This window comes from Neospora caninum, chromosome X (assembly GCF_000208865.1).
Source record: "Neospora caninum Liverpool complete genome, chromosome X".
In the NCBI taxonomy this organism is placed as follows: Eukaryota; Apicomplexa; class Conoidasida; order Eucoccidiorida; family Sarcocystidae; genus Neospora; species Neospora caninum.
This window is the reverse complement of record NC_018396.1, coordinates 1,355,139-1,373,504: the sequence shown is the minus strand read 5'-3', so window position 1 is coordinate 1,373,504 and position 18,366 is coordinate 1,355,139. Positions and strand designations below refer to the sequence as shown.

At 49.6% G+C, this 18,366-nt stretch overlaps 4 protein-coding genes across 4 annotated transcripts; 2 read left to right on the top strand and 2 right to left on the bottom strand.

Annotated features, from left to right (window-relative positions):
• Positions 1-795: 795 nt before the first annotated feature.
• Positions 796-3,933, top strand: NCLIV_046430 (putative protein kinase; the record flags this gene model as incomplete). The annotated part of the gene is made up of 8 exons (XM_003884193.1): positions 796-877; positions 976-1,100; positions 1,283-1,394; positions 1,594-1,797; positions 2,122-2,198; positions 2,618-2,696; positions 2,824-2,949; positions 3,245-3,933. 8 exons carry the CDS (start codon positions 796-798, stop codon positions 3,931-3,933), a joined length of 1,494 nt encoding a protein of 497 aa, XP_003884242.1.
• Positions 3,934-5,124: 1,191 nt separating this feature from the next.
• NCLIV_046425 (uncharacterized protein) lies at positions 5,125-6,407 on the bottom strand (the record flags this gene model as incomplete). The annotated part of the gene is made up of 3 exons (XM_003884192.1): positions 5,125-5,178; positions 5,411-5,495; positions 5,692-6,407. The coding sequence occupies 3 exons, from the start codon at positions 6,405-6,407 to the stop codon at positions 5,125-5,127; spliced, it is 855 nt and encodes a 284-aa protein (XP_003884241.1).
• Positions 6,408-8,202: 1,795 nt separating this feature from the next.
• On the bottom strand, positions 8,203-10,913 carry NCLIV_046420 (Pre-mRNA-splicing factor CWC24, related; the record flags this gene model as incomplete). Its single annotated transcript, XM_003884191.1, has 4 exons — positions 8,203-8,772; positions 9,058-9,510; positions 10,067-10,132; positions 10,698-10,913. The coding sequence occupies 4 exons, from the start codon at positions 10,911-10,913 to the stop codon at positions 8,203-8,205; spliced, it is 1,305 nt and encodes a 434-aa protein (XP_003884240.1).
• A 3,801-nt stretch (positions 10,914-14,714) lies between these two features.
• On the top strand, positions 14,715-16,281 carry NCLIV_046410 (conserved hypothetical protein; the record flags this gene model as incomplete). The annotated part of the gene is made up of 3 exons (XM_003884190.1): positions 14,715-14,793; positions 15,469-15,573; positions 16,046-16,281. The coding sequence occupies 3 exons, from the start codon at positions 14,715-14,717 to the stop codon at positions 16,279-16,281; spliced, it is 420 nt and encodes a 139-aa protein (XP_003884239.1).
• Positions 16,282-18,366: the final 2,085 nt, after the last annotated feature.

Sequence of the window (18,366 nt, the reverse complement as noted above, 5' to 3'; positions counted from 1 at the left end):
TGAAATCACGTCTTTTCTAGCAGCAAGCCCCGAAACAGGACGGGTTGCGTGCCAGGGCCGTGCGAGCGGCCTCGTTTGGCACAGACCCTCCGTGGATATCTGGGTCTCGCAGCGAGCCATTCTAGACTATTCTGTCTTCTAGTTTTGTCCACTGGTCTCTAGTGATACGTGGCTTTTCCATCAGGGACAGTTAAGCAGTGTGCATATTACGTTACATAACGTTTCTTGTCGGCGAACGTTAGCCGCTTTTGACAGCAGTTGTTTGTAATTCTTGGCAGGAAGGCACTAGCACCGTTCACGGCGCTTTCCAGCTCAGCCCAAAGAGGCTTGGGTAAACTGTTTTGTTTTTTATCTCGTTGTTCACTACTCTTTGCCAAATAAAAGTCGGCGTATGCGTTTTGATAACGTCAGATGTGGGCTATGTATGTCTCTCTTGTGTGGAGATGAGCTTCATCGCCCGTTGAGTCGCACTTGTCGTACAGAACGAAGCCATGGCGTGGTGAGCGTGGATTCATTTCAGCCAGAGTTGCTTTTCTGATTCTCCGTACAGCCATACTCTCCGTTCGTCTGTCTCGGTTTTGTGAATTCGTTGACCGTCCAGTTTGTCAAGTAACGCCTACGTGGCACGCGTCACATCGGTACCGGTTCGTGCCGCTTGCCATACAGCTTTGCAGCTGCTCATCTTAAAGAGGTGACAGGAGGATCGACGAACAGTGCGGTAGTTGGCTGGAAACGCAATGTTGTTTCTCCCTCTGCTGTGTCCGCCGAGTACTGCACGACTGGAGAATACGCGCAATGGGCTACCCATGCAGCTTTGAGCCGTTCGTTTCGTACGAACCATGGAATGCAGAAGAATACACTGAGCAAAAAGTACTGGGTAAGTGGGGGGAAATGGACCGGCGCCTCAGCATTTTTCGCGACGATCAGCTTGAAAGTTCAAGGACTGCTTTGTTTCATGTGGTGTGGTGGTTCCAGCCAAGGCGATTCATGGCACTGTCCTACTGGCCGAACACCTACCTTCAAAGCAGCTCCGGGCTGTCAAGAAAATTCCTAACAAAAACGTTTACAAACGAGGATATGGACAGCTTGAAAATGCACTGGTGAGTCGCAATATACTTGGTCACCTTTCAAACTGGAGGCCGCTTCTTCCCACGGCCAGCTATCTGGCGTGGTTTCAAAGCACGCAGAGGTGGCCCAGTTCATTTCAAGTGACAAAAGTGCATTTCTGTTCCAATTAACGCGCAGTCCCCTTGTTTGTACGATCACTTACCTTATTCTTCAGGTAGAAATTGGGGCCTCCCTCTACCTTTCCAGGCACTCAATAGCCCCCGTGGACGGGATCATCAAGACATACGGCGCCTATCGCGACGAGACAGACACGTATCTTGTTGCAGGTATGACCCTTTCCATACAAGGGAAATGACATGAAGGTTCATGTTCTGCTGCTTGTGGATATGGACAATGGATACTCAACGTCATGTGGTGGTAGTTATCTGCTGTTTCCTACTGTAGCACAGAGAATCCTTCTTCAAATTTTCCCGAGTCTGTGTGTGTGGTTTGCGCTGGGCGCATGTGGGTCGTTTCTGTTACCAGAATATGCTTCAGGAGGAGAGCTCTTCAACGAAGTGGCTCGGGTTGGGCACGTGCAGGAGGAGCACGCGCGGCGCATTGGCCTGCAGTTGCTCCTTGGAGTCAAATCGCTTCATGATAATGGAGTGTGTCACAGAGACTTGTCTCTGGAGAACACTTTGCTCCATTCGGATGGATCTATACGGATCATTGACTTCGGTCAAGCAGGTGTGCTGAGAAAACTTCATTCCGGAGATCCCATATCTGAATGTGTGTAACCAGAGCGCATACCTGTTGTCTCCCGTCACCTCTCTCTGTCACTTCGTATCAACGCTGCTCTGCTTTACTCTTTCATTCTAAACTTGTACAGACATATGCATATAGTTACATGCATACATACATACATTCTTGGATTTGTGAGGTGAAGGACAACACAGTAGCAGATGTTGAACCACAAAAAAGAAGGACTCAAAGGAAGCGGCGCGGCGCCGTCTCTCCATCGACGACAAAATTGTCCCCAACACGAGTGCATCTGCTGCTTCGTCCCTTCAGAACCTTTGTTCGACGAGACAGGCAAAGAAAAAAGCTTAATCAACGCTGCGGGTAAAATGTATTACCGCGCCCCTGAGGTATGCGGTGTTGAAATCGCCTCTTAGAAGTCTGGAAGCTCTGATGCGGTGGGCGAAGCACCAGCCCTTGCAAGATACCGCGTCAGGCGTCTGTTGTTGTAATTAGCAAGTTAATGAATAATCAACAAGGAGAACCTATTTGCCCAACTTAACAAAATGGGGTCACCATTCGAAATGTGTAACGCTTCTCACTTCTTTTGTCCACTTCTCTGAAGGAAACAGAGATGTTGGGATCCAGCTCGCTGTGGAGGTTATATCTTGGCAAAGAGTTTGTGCACCACCTTTTTGAAGGTGTTACTTTTAACACCGCATAATATGCTAGAATATTTCAGTCAGGTATGATATGAAATGTAGGCGCTGCCGTTGGCAGCGAGTGGTAAATATATTTTTGTGTGCTGCTTTTGCTGTGATGCTTTCAGATGTACTCAGGCAGCTACCGTGGTTCAGCCGTAGACATATTCGCTGTGGGAGTCATGATGTTCATTCTTGTATTTGGAAGTAAGTCTCCACGGTCGGATCCGTTCTTATCTGTTATTAGATAGTCGTGGTGCGGAGAATCGTCAAACAGACACAGTTCCTCGGGCTACTCTTGTCAAACATCAGACTTGTCTTTTGGAATATACAGCTCCTCCGTGGCTTCAAGCTACTGCCTTGGACGACAGATACGTCTTCATTCAGACTTTTCAAAACGGGTTCGAGCGCCTGCTTGTTCGGTGGAAGAGGCAGCACTACGCATCCAAGGAATTGCGGGGTAAGTCAGCGGTTTTGCACGTCGTAGATGAGTGTCGCTAGCTGTTCGTACGACGTCTCCATCTTAAAAATACATGACACAGACAGATTCATAAATACACCGGTACAACGAAAGTGTATTTAGAAATTATATTCATTTGGCGCAAGATTTGATGCTTTGGCACATAGTTCACTGTTGTTGTCTGTCTGCATTCTTCCTCGTTATGGTTTCCCTTTCCTGAAACTAACAGTGGCAGGCATAGCAATTCGTAATCTTCGTTATCGACAAATAACTGTTTCTGAATGCCTGCTTTCAGAACTGATTCGGTCGATGATTCTCGCAGATCCCCTCCAGCGGCCGACGGCAGACGTAGCCTTAGCTCATTCATGTTTTGTCAATGCAGATCCTTGTCGGGATACTGCATTGCAGCTATCATTTTTGAGAAATCGCATGCAACAGCACCGTTCGGGTCAGATGGCTCTACACAAAAGATTCGGCCAGATTTCCGCAAGAAATAAAGCCGATCCGAGTACTCTGATTAGAGGTGGTCTTATCGAGCCGAAAGAGCAGCAATCAAGTCGGGATGCGAATGTCGTAGGCTCGACAGACACGTCGGGGTGTGAATCCCAATCGGAGCCTGTTGTAGTCACATTTTCCACTAACTGTCCAGAGAATGGCACGAAGAACTCTAGCTGTTCCCCTGCCGTTCCAAAGAAAGCTGCAGTCCCTCAAAATTCCTTTCTTGTTGTTCCTCAACGGACTCAGCCGAATGCAGCCTCGACACCAGCGGCGGATCTTGCTGTCGCGACTGCCGAGACATCCGACCAACGTAGTGTTTCTGCCACGCCCGCGTCGCAGAAGCTACGTGCTCTCTCTCAACTTGCGAGTAGACTAGCCGGACTCAGATTTCGCAAACCTAGTCAGCCCCATGCAACTGGAAGTAGAGGGCCGTTGAAACGTCATTTAAGTGACATCGGGAGAGGCGATGAACCCAAAAACGCTTAAGGCAACTATAACGATGGTGTAATAGGTATGGATATAGACCGATTGGCGGCCCCTCTGGGCGGTTGGCGATTTTGTCACTATACGATTGATGCGGGGAGACTTTTTATTTGCATGCCGGACCCTGGCGTCATACTGCCCCGCGTGGAAAGCAAGCGCTTGGGTCAGGGACGGAATACTCCTGCAAAGTTATCTAGAATTGAACAGTCGCGTGGAACGGGACTACAGCTGGTGTGCGTGGCCCGTGCGAAGGGGAATCAGTAGATAGTTCTCGGGGGCTTGAGTGTCTTCTCCCGATGTTCACTTTTCTTTACAGCAAAGCCTTTGCCCCTTGCTCTGCAGAAGAACAGCTTGCTCGTTACAAAGAAGCTGTGAACGGCTGCTGCTACGTTTTTGCGTGGCTCTCCCTGGGGGATTCTGACACCGATGAACCTGAATTTGAAGTGAGGAATGCCTTACGCAAACGGCAATGCAGCTCCCTTTTTTTGGTTTGGCCTGGGAATCGGCACATCTTTTTCCGTGATTCTTAGCTACTCCGGTTAAAGTAGTTCCGTGTTCTAAATGCTTTAGCCCGCTTCTTGTATCTTCCACTGTGCTCAAAAGTCGTTCGAACACGTTCCAGGGATAGAGGAAACCAAACCATTTGGCGAAAAGAACTAAGCGTGGACGTTTCTTGAGGTGAACTTCCGTCGCTTTGTTGCAGCTCCGTTAGCGGGTTTTTTTCGTGCCTCCGGTTTCTTGTTGGTTTTAGGATACGCATGAAAACCGTTGGTTTTAGTGGTGACGACTCTCGAGCATATGGATGGCTTATATGCTTACTCTTGAAATGAAGTACATTTGTAACGGTGGCTGCCTCAGCCCTCGATTACTGACCAAAACAAAGGCGCATTTGGAGATAACGGTAGTAAAAAGTGTGCTTCTCACAACACATTACCAGTCTTTCAGACAGGCAGTTTCAGCACCAGCCTATATAGAGTTATCGGAAACATAGCAGGTTCGTAACAAACCAAAAAGAAAAGACAACTGTCTTTAGTTTGAATTTGAGCAGCCCTCAAGTCGAAAAAAGTTCAGCATTTACCGGCAATCAGCAACTCATTTCAGATTCTGCCACCTGTAGACGAGCGAACTGCAACAGCCTGTCTCTCGCTTCTTTAAATTCCCAGTATGCAAAGCTCCTGAAATGCAGCCGGTCTATTATTCATCTTCTTCGTCAGAGAAAACGATTTCGTCGTCGCTGTCGAGTCCCAACTGCAGCGGCGCGCACAAAAACAGTACCATGCATCTCAGATTAGTATGAGTGGCAGCAACTTGCAAATGATGCAAAAATGTATAAGAGTGTACGTGCTATTTGATATGAACACACAGTACGCAACCTTATGCTTCGACTATTATCGGCATCTTCATTATGAGCGACCGATTTACGAAAAGCCCTTCAGGAGGCAGACAGTTTTCAGGCCGCGTTTCCCGCGCATCACCATACCTGCTTCTCGCGTTCCTTCCGCTTTTCTTCTTCCAGACGCATTTCTTCCAGTGCTTGCTCCCTGAGTTTCTCAATGTCGGCGTCCCTGAAGGGGAAAACAATTTTTGTTGCAAAGTGACCTACGATAAGTGCGGAAACGCAGCGCGCACACGAACAGGGCGGTTGGCAAACAGGAAGCTAGATTGATGTCGTCTCTTCCAAACCATGCTAAGCTCACAACAGATCTACCTAAAGCAAAGATATTCCACCTGCATTTCGTGCATGCAGCGTGTCAGTCTTACCCTAGATCGAAGTCGATAGCGTCTTCGACAATGCGAGTGAAAAAGGAACCAGGTTCATCGCTTCCTTCAGCCTGCTTTGTGTTGGGGTAGAGTGACTGGTCCAGCCTCAGGACAGCGAGAGTTTTAGAGACGTCCTTCGTAGCAACCAGGTCTGGCTGTACATTTTTCAGAAGTGCGAGTCCAAACTGAAAAAGAAAAGTGTCCTTCTTTTCTAGGAAAGCTTCAAGGAACATCATCATTGCCTCGAATGTTAGCACATGAACATTCATTCCAATGAACCATTTGGAGACGTAAGCCTCCGGACAGGTAAGGTCTTCGATGCTTGTTGCTATCTCCGGGAAGAACTTGTGCATGAGCTTTTGATATACTCGTGCATCACGCACATATGCTGCAGGGGCAGACTTAAAATATCCAGGTACATAGTGCCGGTGTAACCCGATCGCAACCTTTGCAACGTCTTCAGGCGGCAGATAAAGCAGCAGAAAGGCAACCAAGAAACCCAAGCCCTGGTGGTAGTCCTGTAACTCGGGCCACAAGGACTGTAACACTGATACCATCTGCTCTCTGTGTTTTGGGTCCTTAAACGTTCTCTCTGCATCCAAAACAAATATCCGTCTCGCTCCTTCATCACCGCAGTCCGGAACCAGTTCTATGCTCACGTCAGTGCCCGCCCCACTTTCAACCAAGTCCACGAGTTTCCGCGCTCTCGCGATCATCTCCTGCGCATTCTCTTGCTTGACGAAATCCGCATTCCGATTAAGCAGAGGAGCGTCCGCCTCCGTCCTCCAAAAATCTTCAGATCCGATCATCGTGTGTAGTTGCTTGAAAAATCATGAGAAGAAAAGGTTGATGCAGGGGTTTTGAGAAGCACCAGAACAAAGACGAATACAGCTGACGTATCCTCCTTTCAGTTGGAGGGAACAAAGATTTTCCTAGCGAATGTGCATTATTTTAAAACGTTTCACAACGCGGTTGTATCGCGTAAGGCAGGGACACTCTACACCGTCCCGCAGGAGGTGGACGAAAATGACCGACCCTTCCCGAGTACCGGCGCAAGTTGCAGCTTCGCACCAATATTCGAATGGACCTTCCTCAATCCAATGATTGTTTTTGTAACTCGCCTTGAGGTGTTGTCATTCCTCTGCGCTTTTGCGTCACACGTGCGAAGCCCTGCGAACCAACAACCAAAATCGACAGCCTGCATGTGCTTTCCTGCATGCGCCCCGTTTCTTTAGAGAGGCTCCTGCACACTTCTTGTCTGTTTGCAGAGCAAGATATCCAAGTAATGGAATCACAGCCACCTTCTACATCGAAAGTCTACATGGTGCTAATAAATGTGGAGTCTCCTGTTCTTTTGAAGATGACAGGAATGATGACCAGTTATTTGGACAGTTTAAACGAGGGAGGTTGACATTTCGCCCCCCCCCCCCCCGCCCCCCCCCATGTGCCCAAATGTGTAGACGAAGCCGTGTGGAACTGCGTGTTGGTCGTACCCCCAATACCGGCGAAACTGGCGAGACGGTCTTTTTCCTGTAAAAGCTAAACTTTTAGGAACTACATTCTCCATGTTTTGCCAGCTCTTGAGAGCCACGAGTCTGAGTTAGAGATGTACGCGTGCCGTCTGTGGCACGTCCTGCTGGGGTTGCAAAAATGAGCATAGAGAGCAGCATGGAGAAATCCGGTACATTACACCTGAAACTCAAGTAACGGTGCGCCAGAGGCACACTGCTGGCGTAAGGCAATATAGAACCGTGTTAGGCAGTGAAGCACTACAGTGCATCATCGCTCTCCACCCACCAGAAGATGGTATCCCATTACTTACGCCAAAACACTTAGGGGCGAGCCTATATCCACAGGAGCTGTAGAAATGACGCACACCCATACACATTCTATGTAGCTGCCTGCCCCCACCGTCGTTCGCGGTCGTGTGGCGGTTTCCTCGTAACGAAGCGCTGCCTAAAAAGTGGTCAGTAAGTGTCCTGTCAATATGGGAATCGCAGCGGGACAGCCTGTCAGTGAGTAACCGTTGACGCTGCGGGGGTCTTCAGCCTGTATATGGACGATGGATACGGATCTCGTTGGTCTATGCGTCATGGGTTTCGACGTCTCGCCCCTCCCTCGACAGAGCTGATGCCACTAGGTGGGCGCTTTTTCAGCCTGCGTCCGTTGTCATCGACAGCGGGATGCTTGCTCGTCTACTTGCCATATTTGCTTTTTGTCTCTTGTACACGGCTGATGGCCGTTTGAATACCAAGCTGACGGAGGGCGGTAAGGAACGACCAGAACAGCAGGGCTGCGTACACGACTGTCTGTGCACGTGAAATGGAGAGACTGCGTTTATCAAATTTTTTTGAAGGCATGAATTATAAAAGTAGTTGGTGAAAGATATTGGAAAACCATACAGACAAAACCGCTCATCTAGAAAAGCGTCTTTCTACTAAGGATCTTCCACTACCGAAGGCCGCCACGTTGGCTCAAGGATTACGCCTGTTGCAGATGCGTATTTCCTCCCTACTTGCTTCCATCAGAATCGTCTCCGCGCTCATCTTCGCTACCTTCCTCACCCTCCGACCCTCTGCCAGCCGCTTGGTCGCCTTCCTCACCAGAACTGTCGCCATTTCCATGTTTTTTCGAGCTGACCTGAGAACTACTTTCAGCGTCTTCTTCTTCGGATTGACTGCTCTTCGCATCCTTCTCCAAATCTGATTCTTCATTAGAGTCTCCACCTCCCATCTCACTTGCTCTTCGCTGCTTGCGACGCTGGGCTTTGCGTTGTCGGTCTTGCTCAATGTTCTTTACCTTTTTGAGCAAATCAAAGGCGGCATTAAAGATTCCTTGTGTCTCTTTTCCACACTGGTAGCACTTGATGCTGGTGCTGTAATGCGCGTACGCACAAGTTTCACAGAAGTAATGGCCACATCGGGTCACAACAGGGTTCATGTCTTCAGTCCACTTTTTTCTGCACTTCAAACATGCAAAAGGCAGACCTTCTTCGTCCTCGCTTGCTTCGCTGCTGTCGCTGCTTTTGTCTGTGTCTTCATCACTGTCCACCAAGCCTTCTGCAATGCGGCGGAGCTTCTCCTGAAAACCATTCAACATTCAAAAGACTGACAAGAAGGCTCGTGAAGAAAACTCACAGAACCGCACGTGCTCAAAAACAGGCGACTTGCATCTCATTCCGCGCTCTAAGCGCAAAGCCGTCCATGTGTGTAGCGAGTGTACGACTCGTTTGCAAGTGCTCACACGCCGTTGACCAGCACATGTGTAATCCGATGAAGAACACTGTACACACAAATACATAAATTCATGACGGCGCGCAGAGGTGGACGCAACTCAGTGCGCCCTGATACTCAAAAAAAAGGGCACAGGCTCCTGGCCAGAGCCGCACTCCGTTTCGGCGTCTTCACTTGCCTGTTTCTTCTTCTGGAGTTGTTGCCACTCTTGCTCAATTTGCCACCCGCCTTTGTAATCGTGCCTGTCGTGCAAGAACTTGCAAGTGTTGCCGAATCCGCAGTAACCCGTTTCCTTGTAATCCTTGCAAATCTCCGGGTTGTAGTCCACATACATTGTCATGCGGACGTTGTTCGTACCGCGCACGGGGCCATACAGACCGGTTGTCTTTGCGTACGACAGCGCACCCTCTCGCCTCTTCACGTAAACGCGATGGGCACCCTGCCCACGGTAGATGCCGGCCTCAAGCTCTCCTTTCTCAATCTTGTCGCTAATCTCTGCATTCCTTTCGAGGATAGCCCTGTGATCATGCGCTTTGTCCGTGTCCACATCAAACACCGCAGTTGCGCGGTTGTCATTGTGTAAGGCCTGCAAAAAAAGCACAACGCGTGGGCAGCAGTCCGCAAATGACCACAGCAAAAAACATACCAGGCCAACGCATGTCCGGACCCTTGGTCTCTCTGCCCCCGTCTTTCGGGCATGCCTATACGCTGTGCTCTTCACCTGGTCGTCATCGTTGTATTGCAGAGACCAAAGTACACACCATCCAAGGAATAAAAGAAGCTGTCGCCACACTGAGAGCAGCAGCTCTTCCGAAACGTGTTCAATTACGCTCTACCCCTGTATGTGACCATGTGCGTGACTGTGCTTTTCTCCGCGATCCCTTGTCCAAGAAGGACGCAGGACACACGTACAGCTACCACAAGAAACAATAACATTTATACTGATAAAACCATAAAACATATATATATATATATATATACGAAAATCTACAAGCAACGGGGGTGCGCAAGACAGTATCGCCGCTACAACGCATCAGGCCAGGATGTTGAAAAGCCGTCGCTCCAATGTGCAAACAGTGTCTGGGATACATACAGCGCGTCTGATCATGTGGCTTCTTAGGAAAGTCGAAGAAAGTACGTACAAGCTTTGGATTGCTTTTGAAGCCGTGCAGTGTCTCCTCGGCGGTGTGCTTGCGCCTTTCAGAAACCTGAGATCATTAAGACGTCACTCACGGAATCTCGCATGGCATCTCTCTGATACGATGGCCCATTTACCCTTTCAAGCTAGGACATTTGGGCATTCATCACGCCCCTTCCTGAATGTGCCGCTGTGACTTGCAAAAGGTCAGAGAAAAAAAGGGGTTTTCAGGGAGCTCGCAGGCACTGGAAACGCACAGTGTCTTCGATGCTTCCTCTCTCTGCTTCCCTCTACATTTCCAACGGGGTCTCTCTCCTCGAACCTATATGTCTGCCGCATCGCTTTCGTGGTCGGTTTTTCCCGACAACCCTACTGGCGCGCAGTGCAGCGGATCCGAAGCGCTGAAATACCTGCCGGCTCGCGATGAATCGTCGAATGTGAGTGCCATAACAAACGATGCTTGCTGGATGCGTTCGCCTCCCACAGCGAGTGATCAGGCAAACAGGATGAACACCAGTCCCCGAGAATCCAGCGCATCCCGAATCAGAGAAGCGCTTCCAGATCCACTTGAAAAAACCACAGCCCGCCCGGAAATTGTTTTAACTGGTCTGGCCCCGTTGGTGTTTTCTACCTACCGCCTGAATGAAGTGCTTCCCCGTCGGTGTTGTTCTCTGCTTCTTGATGGGCTTTACAGAATCATCATCGTCCTTGTCAGACGGTCGCTCTTCATCCCTTTGTGCTCGGGCTGTTTCTGTGTTAGGCGGACTGTCGCCTGCAGCCGCTTCTGCTTCTGCCTCCTCTGATAGTGGACCTCTCCGTCCTTGCTTTTTTGTCGCTCGTTTCGCAAACATTGTACCTTAACGGATATACGAAGAAAAGGAAAAGGGTTCTCGATCGACTGAACATCCACGGGAAGGAGACGGAACCGACAATTTTGACACGCTTGCACGTGATACCAACCCAATGGCCAGAAAACGGAAGATCGGAACTGGAACAGGTTACGTGACCTTAAAAATTTGATATATTTTGGGACTTCCAGCATTATATTCAGCCAAAGTACCACGGTGAATCCATGGTTGTGCCGCCATGTGACAGGAGACGAAGTGCAAGAACGTCTGGAATCCTCTTCTCTTTGGCAGATTCTAAACGTGCATCCTCTAGAAAGTTCGGGCCAGTTTGAGGACTCGACTGAATTTCTGGGACGACTACGTGCAACGAGACGGCAGCCTGGCTAGGCACTTCACAGTGGACTTGGATGGCCGGCAAAGATGGGCTGTTATCAATAACGGGCCAGTTAATCGATGTCTTTATTGCATTTTCCTTGAGATAAAGACGCGTCACGCTCTGTCGACACGAAAACGAACCAAACAGTATTTTTACCCGCGGTCTCCACGCCAAAGACACGGGCACACCAACCACGGCAGTCTCATGAAGTACGGAACAGTTACCTCCCTTATCCGTGAGCGCATCAACTCCTTTCACGACAAGAAATGAACTAGGTGGATAAGGAAAAACAACGGGTACAAAGCATAACCAAGGACGACAGAAAGCAAATCGAAAAGAAGCTTTCCTCGTTCTGCATGCTCGATTGTTAGCTGAACATCGGTGAGTGGACAGAGCTCCTGAACCGGCGCTTCCTTGAGGAGAAGAGAAACAACATGTCCAAATTTGGTGGTAAATCCAGGGAGACCACACAAAAGTTAACAAATAAGCATTATACGGAAGATGGATTTCATTTCAAGTAACCTCGCGTACCAGAGAGGATAGTTTGCAAGTCCTCTCTGCAGCAACGCACGTAACCCCCGCTGTACGCATGCATCCGAAACCTTTGAGCTGTGTGGTTCACTTGGTCCTCAACGAGGATCAGCAGCTAGTGGATTATTTCTACGGTATGTGTTTCGTTAAGACCAAGATCAGGCGTCGTACTGTGCCAGTTGATATCGTCAACTCCGAGAGAAGCCGATGGGAGGAAAGCAGGTTCTTTCCTGGGCCGCACATAGAGACAGCCAGGTTACCTGGAACAAGAACTTTGAGACAGGATACCAGGCCACATCCACTTCATACCACAAAGTCTCAGGCAGTGTAGCTGCTTAGGAACGGAACCAAGTTACCTTCTACGTTGGCACCTCGACTTCCCGCTTTCAAATGGGAAGTACTGGCCGATGTGCATTATGGAGAGAGCACACTGAAGCCCACGCCCATGGCCGCCAAAGATGGACAGAGGAAAAAGAAGGTATGCTCTCCTCTTGAGCAACGTTCCAAAGAAGCAAGTAAACTCTACTAAAAAACAAACGCAAACTTAGAAGGTTGTAACCAATCTTCTCTCCCGGTGGTGACGGGAGTTCAACATTTGCTCTTGCTAACCATCGGAGTGGAGCCTGTGTTCAGCCGGAGAACTGTTGTATTGTACATGCTCGTTAGTTAGTAATGATACCATTTCCGAAGATATTTGAAATCAAGTTTCAACTGAGAGTCAAAGTGATAGACGTATTGAGAGATGTGCACTACACTTGGACCAACAGAGGAAAACATTTCTGAAGATCAGATGCTCCTTCATTCTCCGTGAACCAGCATTCAGCACACATCGGATAGCCACGGGTACTCTAAAAGCGGAGACCCACAAAGAGGCTGCAAGTTTACCGCACTCCCGATGGTTTTCTGAGTCCACGTTGGTCCCGCTTTTGTCTGACATTGGGAACAGCTGCCTGTCCAGCAAAGGGGCATCTCGAGGTCTTTTCCATGAGCTGAAAACCTGTGCCGTGAAGTCTATCTGCTTATATATTTGCAGGTTTGTACCTAGGATTTCTCGACACAGCGAGGCAGCTGGGTCTGTGTTCTACGCGCTCGCCCCGCACCTCCCAATCGGAGGGGAGAAGTAGCATGACACCATCCCCGCTCAACGTAAAACAGCTGAGGCACAAACTCGAGGTAACTCACAAAATGACAGAGTCGTCCGGACTGTCCAGTTTATCTCGAAGCTGTTGCGTTGTTCAGAATCCTTTCGGCTTAAACGGTGCCTCGCCGGCCTCACGCAAATTGGCCCAACGCAGAGATCGTGTTTTAGCAGTATGAAAGCTTGACATCAAAACAGAATTGCGTCTCAGGTAGTCAGTGTGCTCCCAGGGTTGCAGGTGGAATGAACGAAAGAGCTTCTTGTAGGCTTTGATGTACGTATTCCTTTCATAAGCAGCGCTAGGCTTCACGTAGCGGCGAGAGTTATGACCCGCCGTAACATGGCTGAAGAGAAAACGTTCCTGGTAGCCGCTCGGCCAATAGCTGTACCCCCAACACCCGAGTGTAAGCGGACTTCTCATGAGCCATGTTTTTCCTTTCGTGATGCTAGCAAGCAGGACTGTATTTCTGGGAATCAACAGTGTCTACCCATCAGCCTCATGCAACCATCGCATTGCTACAGCTATTCGGTTTCGGGCAGTGTGCGGGAACTCCAGGAGTTTGGCAGGGTTCACGCGAAAAAATAACTCAATATTTTCAAAACCAGTATCCAACGTGATCTAAGATCGCCATCCGTGCACAGAATTGAGTACCTCAAAAATTGACGGTTTGCACCTTCCGATATAACAGTAAACGCCACGAGCTTGTGGGGTTCGCGCTATGGATGCTCCCCCTTACCTGCTACAGTCTTACCTTCATTACGTTCACAGCCGCCTTCCAGAGGTATCAGCTGCCAGTTAGTGAACCTAAATGGGAAATGAGAGTGAGATGCTAGTTTCCCCTCAAATAACAAGCACCAGAAGTGCCATTGAGACAGCAGATTCTGACAGTAGAGCCATTTAGTGTGAGGCGGCGGGGCCCTTCGAAGGTGAATCAACATGAGAAACAAAGAAAGGCGCATGCTCGTTCTCCATCACACGAAGACTCTCGAACCCAAGCAGCTAGAAAAGCAAGCAAGATCGTATTTTCGTGTATAAGCTTGCGAGAAAACTGAGCTTCTTTCACGTGACCACGTCCGTGAAACAAATGATGGCTCAGGCCGTCTTTTGTTTGCGGTGTTGAAACTGGTTCTTCGACGGCTGTGCTTCACCTGAACCAACTGATTCTCTTCGTTACCATTTACGAGCGAGAGACTTTCCTCGCGTTTTTTCGTGTCTAGATGAAACTCCTTTTTCTTGGTGTGCTCCTGAATTATGGCAAAACACCACTATGTCCCCTCCCCTCCCTCGCCAAAAGGAAGTGAAACGCCTCCTCTTCATGGGTTCAGGCTCGTGTGCGAGAGGATTTTCTCAAAGGATGCACAGCCCAAAAAATTCCGACAGTAAGAGGATTGAGATACGTGGAGAGCCTGCCTCATCCCGCGGGGCTCGCTGAGACCTTGTCCACACGGAGCCCTAGTGGGGTGACAAAACCAGTATATCTGGACGGCCTTTGTATCCCCCTCCCCCCTCCTCCCCCCCACTTGACCCCGCTAACACGTCGGGAAAGTTCCGTTGGACGCCGGGGCAACTTTGCTCCTGCGCTCTCTCCCTTCTTCCGCGTCCACCTCGGCTGTCTGTGTTTTCCGGGTCCAATCCCGACGGAACGCATGTAACGGTCGAACTCGCTTTCTTGTCTGTGTAAAACTTGTTTCCAATAAGCGGCAAGGGAATAACCACCTTTTCAACGATAGAACTGTTCAACGGGAACTGCCAGCCACGATGTCGCAACCTACATCCCCTACCGTCTCTCCTGGCACACCTGTCAACTGCGATGCTGCGGAGCGCCAGTTGGAAGTTGGTAAGCCATTGGCCGTGACTGCTTGAGAAAAACGTGGTTGGAAGGAGTAGTTTTCCCCAGACGCGTTTTTCCAAGTGGTGAGGGCGTTTTTCTGTATCTCGCCTGCGCCACAAGGTTGCTGGACACCGGGAATGGGGACCGCGGAGACGCCCTGTTGGTTTTCGGGGCTCGGCGACCGTGCTCCGGCGGAGGGAAAAAAGATACGAAGGCAGTGCTGGCAGACGAGCAGATCACCATCCAGGTCACCAGAGGCTCGTGTTCCTTTAATTTGTTCTCCACTTTTCTAGGGGGGACTCTTTGTTTCTACGGTGCAGGAGATGGTCCCAAAAAGAGCCGTGCCTACTTGACAGTGGGGTTTTGGCCGATGTATCGTGGAACAGTGTATATCTATGTAAATGTATAGAGGTGCGGCCAAAGTCTTCGGGTCTTTGTACGTGTCTTGCAGCGCCGAAATGACGTATTTTTCAGGGCAGATCCACATGCAGCCTGGCCACATTTGCACACTGTGCCGGAGCACGTGTGTGGTCTTCATACGGACCAAGAATGTGCGCAGACGTTGCCACATCTGTGCATGCGTCTCGATATACAAGTACACTTTGGTGGCGTGCATATTCCGTTTATACAGATTTATCCAGGACCCTCTTTGTCGGTTTTCTGCGTTTCTTTCCGCCGCAGAATCCAGCCCCATGGAAGGCCGCGTGTACACTGACAACGAGACCCACAGCGAAGGAAGCCACAGTGTTGAGTGCCCGCCTCCAGGATCCCCACTCCCCCAGACGGGTACGTCCCTTAATTGTGTACATAGTGAGGCAGGCTGTCAATCGAGGACTATATGGGCGATATTGGATATCTCGGTGTATATACACTCAGAAGGAGCACGAGATGGCGTAGGGACGTGTGCAGGAAGGACGTAATGGCCTCGTTTGCCCGCTGAACTCGAGTGCCGAGGCGGTGGATTGTTTCAGGTTCATGGCAAGTTTTCTTGTGTTTGTGCGTCGTGCGCAACGTGAGAACGCTGGGCATAGACCTTGTTCGCCACAGACGCGATTCGAAACCGGGATGGTTCGTGTCACGCGTGCGCCGAGCATAGATGGCGGAGTTTTAGAGAGCCACACAGAAAGACACGTAGAGATAGACCTCCTGATGGCCATTCAGATCTGTTTTGGGCCAGTGTGTGCGTCAGAGGCGTTATTGTGAAAAGCCGTCAGGGTGACATTTGGCTGGCTGCTGCGTTTCCTCGTTTTGTGAGCAGCCACGTTCCTTCAGCAAACCGCCTCTCCTCTCCAGCCTGGCATGATGTACCCTTCGACAGAAGCCCTGACGATTCCTGCGGGCCACGAGCAGATGATGTACTTCAACCCTGCTGTCGTAGGCTACACCAACGCCAGTCACGGCTTTGATCCCCGTGAAGGCTACCCAGTTGTGTATCCTTACGTCCCCATGGCTCTTCCCATTGAGACGAAGAAAAAGCGCGGTTTCTGCTGCTAAACAGCTCTGCAACGAGGTGGACTGCTGGGCTTGTCTTGCTGAAAGAAAAACCAGAATCACGGCCAGCGCTTGTGGAAATGTGTTGCCCGGTGTTGGGGGTGCGCACCTCCGAGTTAAGACACATCAGTTTAAAAACAAACTGTGTTACAAACTGCAAGGTGTTACCTTCTCGCACAGTGCAAGGAAACGCCAGAGATATGGAAAAAGGAAACTGTGGTGTGAACATGAATTTCGGATATCGTGTGTATGTGGTGCATTCCAGTGCGGCTTCTAGGTCAATGTCTGCTGTTTTTCTGAGGATGGTGTCCTTTTCGCGAAGGGAAGAGTGGCGCGACGGTCGCTTACGGAAAGCAGTAAACTCTGATAGCAATCTACCCAGAGCGTCTAAGTTAACTCGGGGTGCTCTTAACGAACCCACGGCCGTGGGCTCCTTGAGTGGAAACACACCAGAGTGCAAGGTGACGAGCTTCACCAGACAGCACGCATCCTGAAGTGCTTGCGTGCATATATGTATGCATGCGTAGGGACGAGCGAACCAGAGAGCTATATCATGTTAATTCTCTTAGCTATGTTTCTACTTGGATTTTAATGTTATGCCAAGAAGGATCCCTTCAAAGCTCGAATCTCAGATAATAAATTTAGATTAATAAGGGATGACATAAATACTAACAAACCTTTTTACTCGAGCGGGGGTCGTACAGGAACTGAGTTTCATTAGGGGTGAGGTATTTGGATGTTGCCTGAAGCATTCCGGAGCAGGCGGCCGAAGCGAGTGCACCTCAAGCAGTGTCACAAGACTGCGTGGAGTTTCTTGGAATAACAGTGTAGCTGGACTCAACAACCACGAATTTTGTACAGTCCCGCGCTTCCACAAACTCCTCAATGCGATTCACATCCCAGCAAACTGAAACTGTCGCCCCGGTAGACGGAGAAAACCATCACGGTACAAGAAAAACAGGCTCATGAACACCTTGTTCCCTCTATGGGGCAGGCGCAAACTCTGTCTGTTCAAGGACAGGTAGTGGTGGCTGTGTGAAGACTTCGGTGAAAAACAGGAAACACTCGGGGAACGGGCATGCTTATCTACAGGCCTTCCGCTCCCGACGTGAACAGTCGATGTAACGGTTGGTAAAACGCGCCTGAAACCACGGTGCAGGGAATACACACAGTCGCACCTGTCGTCGTCACGCGAAAAAAACAGATGTCGCCTCAACATCACGTGCAAATAGACCATGCTTGAGAAAGCTGCTACTCAGATGCTGGTAGAAATAGTACCATCGTCCTTGGAGTGCTAAGCTCTTCTTGTAATAATAAAGCCGTCTGCCATCATTAATAAACGCGGAAGTCAGATACATTACGTATTGTATTAGTCCTATCAGTCTCCTTTAAACCGGGACCGTAATCGCCCCCTACAAGCAAGACAAAATTCTTCAAGCACAGGAATTGTCACAGACGAGCAACCTTACAGTGTGCTGCAACACCTGCTGACGACGTGCGTACACATCAAAAAACTCCAGTTTTCTTTCACACGTTTGAAATGAACATTTCTGGAACCTCGTTGGCGCCTCGTTTGTAGAGGCAACTGCCAGTGTCACAGAACTTTGCTATATCGTTGACGCGTTTTTCACCGCGCAAACTCTGCATCACCATTTTCACCGCTATCTATGAACGTGGAAAACCGGATTGCCGATTGCACACGAGGAAATGCTTCTTGTGCTGGGCCCCCCGGACGGCCGGAACTCTTTGGTTTGCATGAAACGAACGCTAACTCTGTTCTTTCGTGTTTTCTTCGGACGGACCGAGAGCGAGGCACCGTTTCAATTTTTCGACTACAGAACTCCGGCTCACTGTCACGGTGAGCCGAAGCAGCAGGTTGTTCTCCTCACAGAAAAGGGTAGCCCGCTCGGTCCATTGAAAAATTCAAAACACTGATGGGAAGGGAACAGAACATTCTGGGTCATAAAAATGAGTGAAGCTTTCTAATTGCCCTGGATTCCCATCTTTTTGGGAAGTGCGGATCTAGGCCTTTGATGCTGTGTGTGTGCTACGTCAAACACATTTGATAGTGTATCCTCCGCTATATAC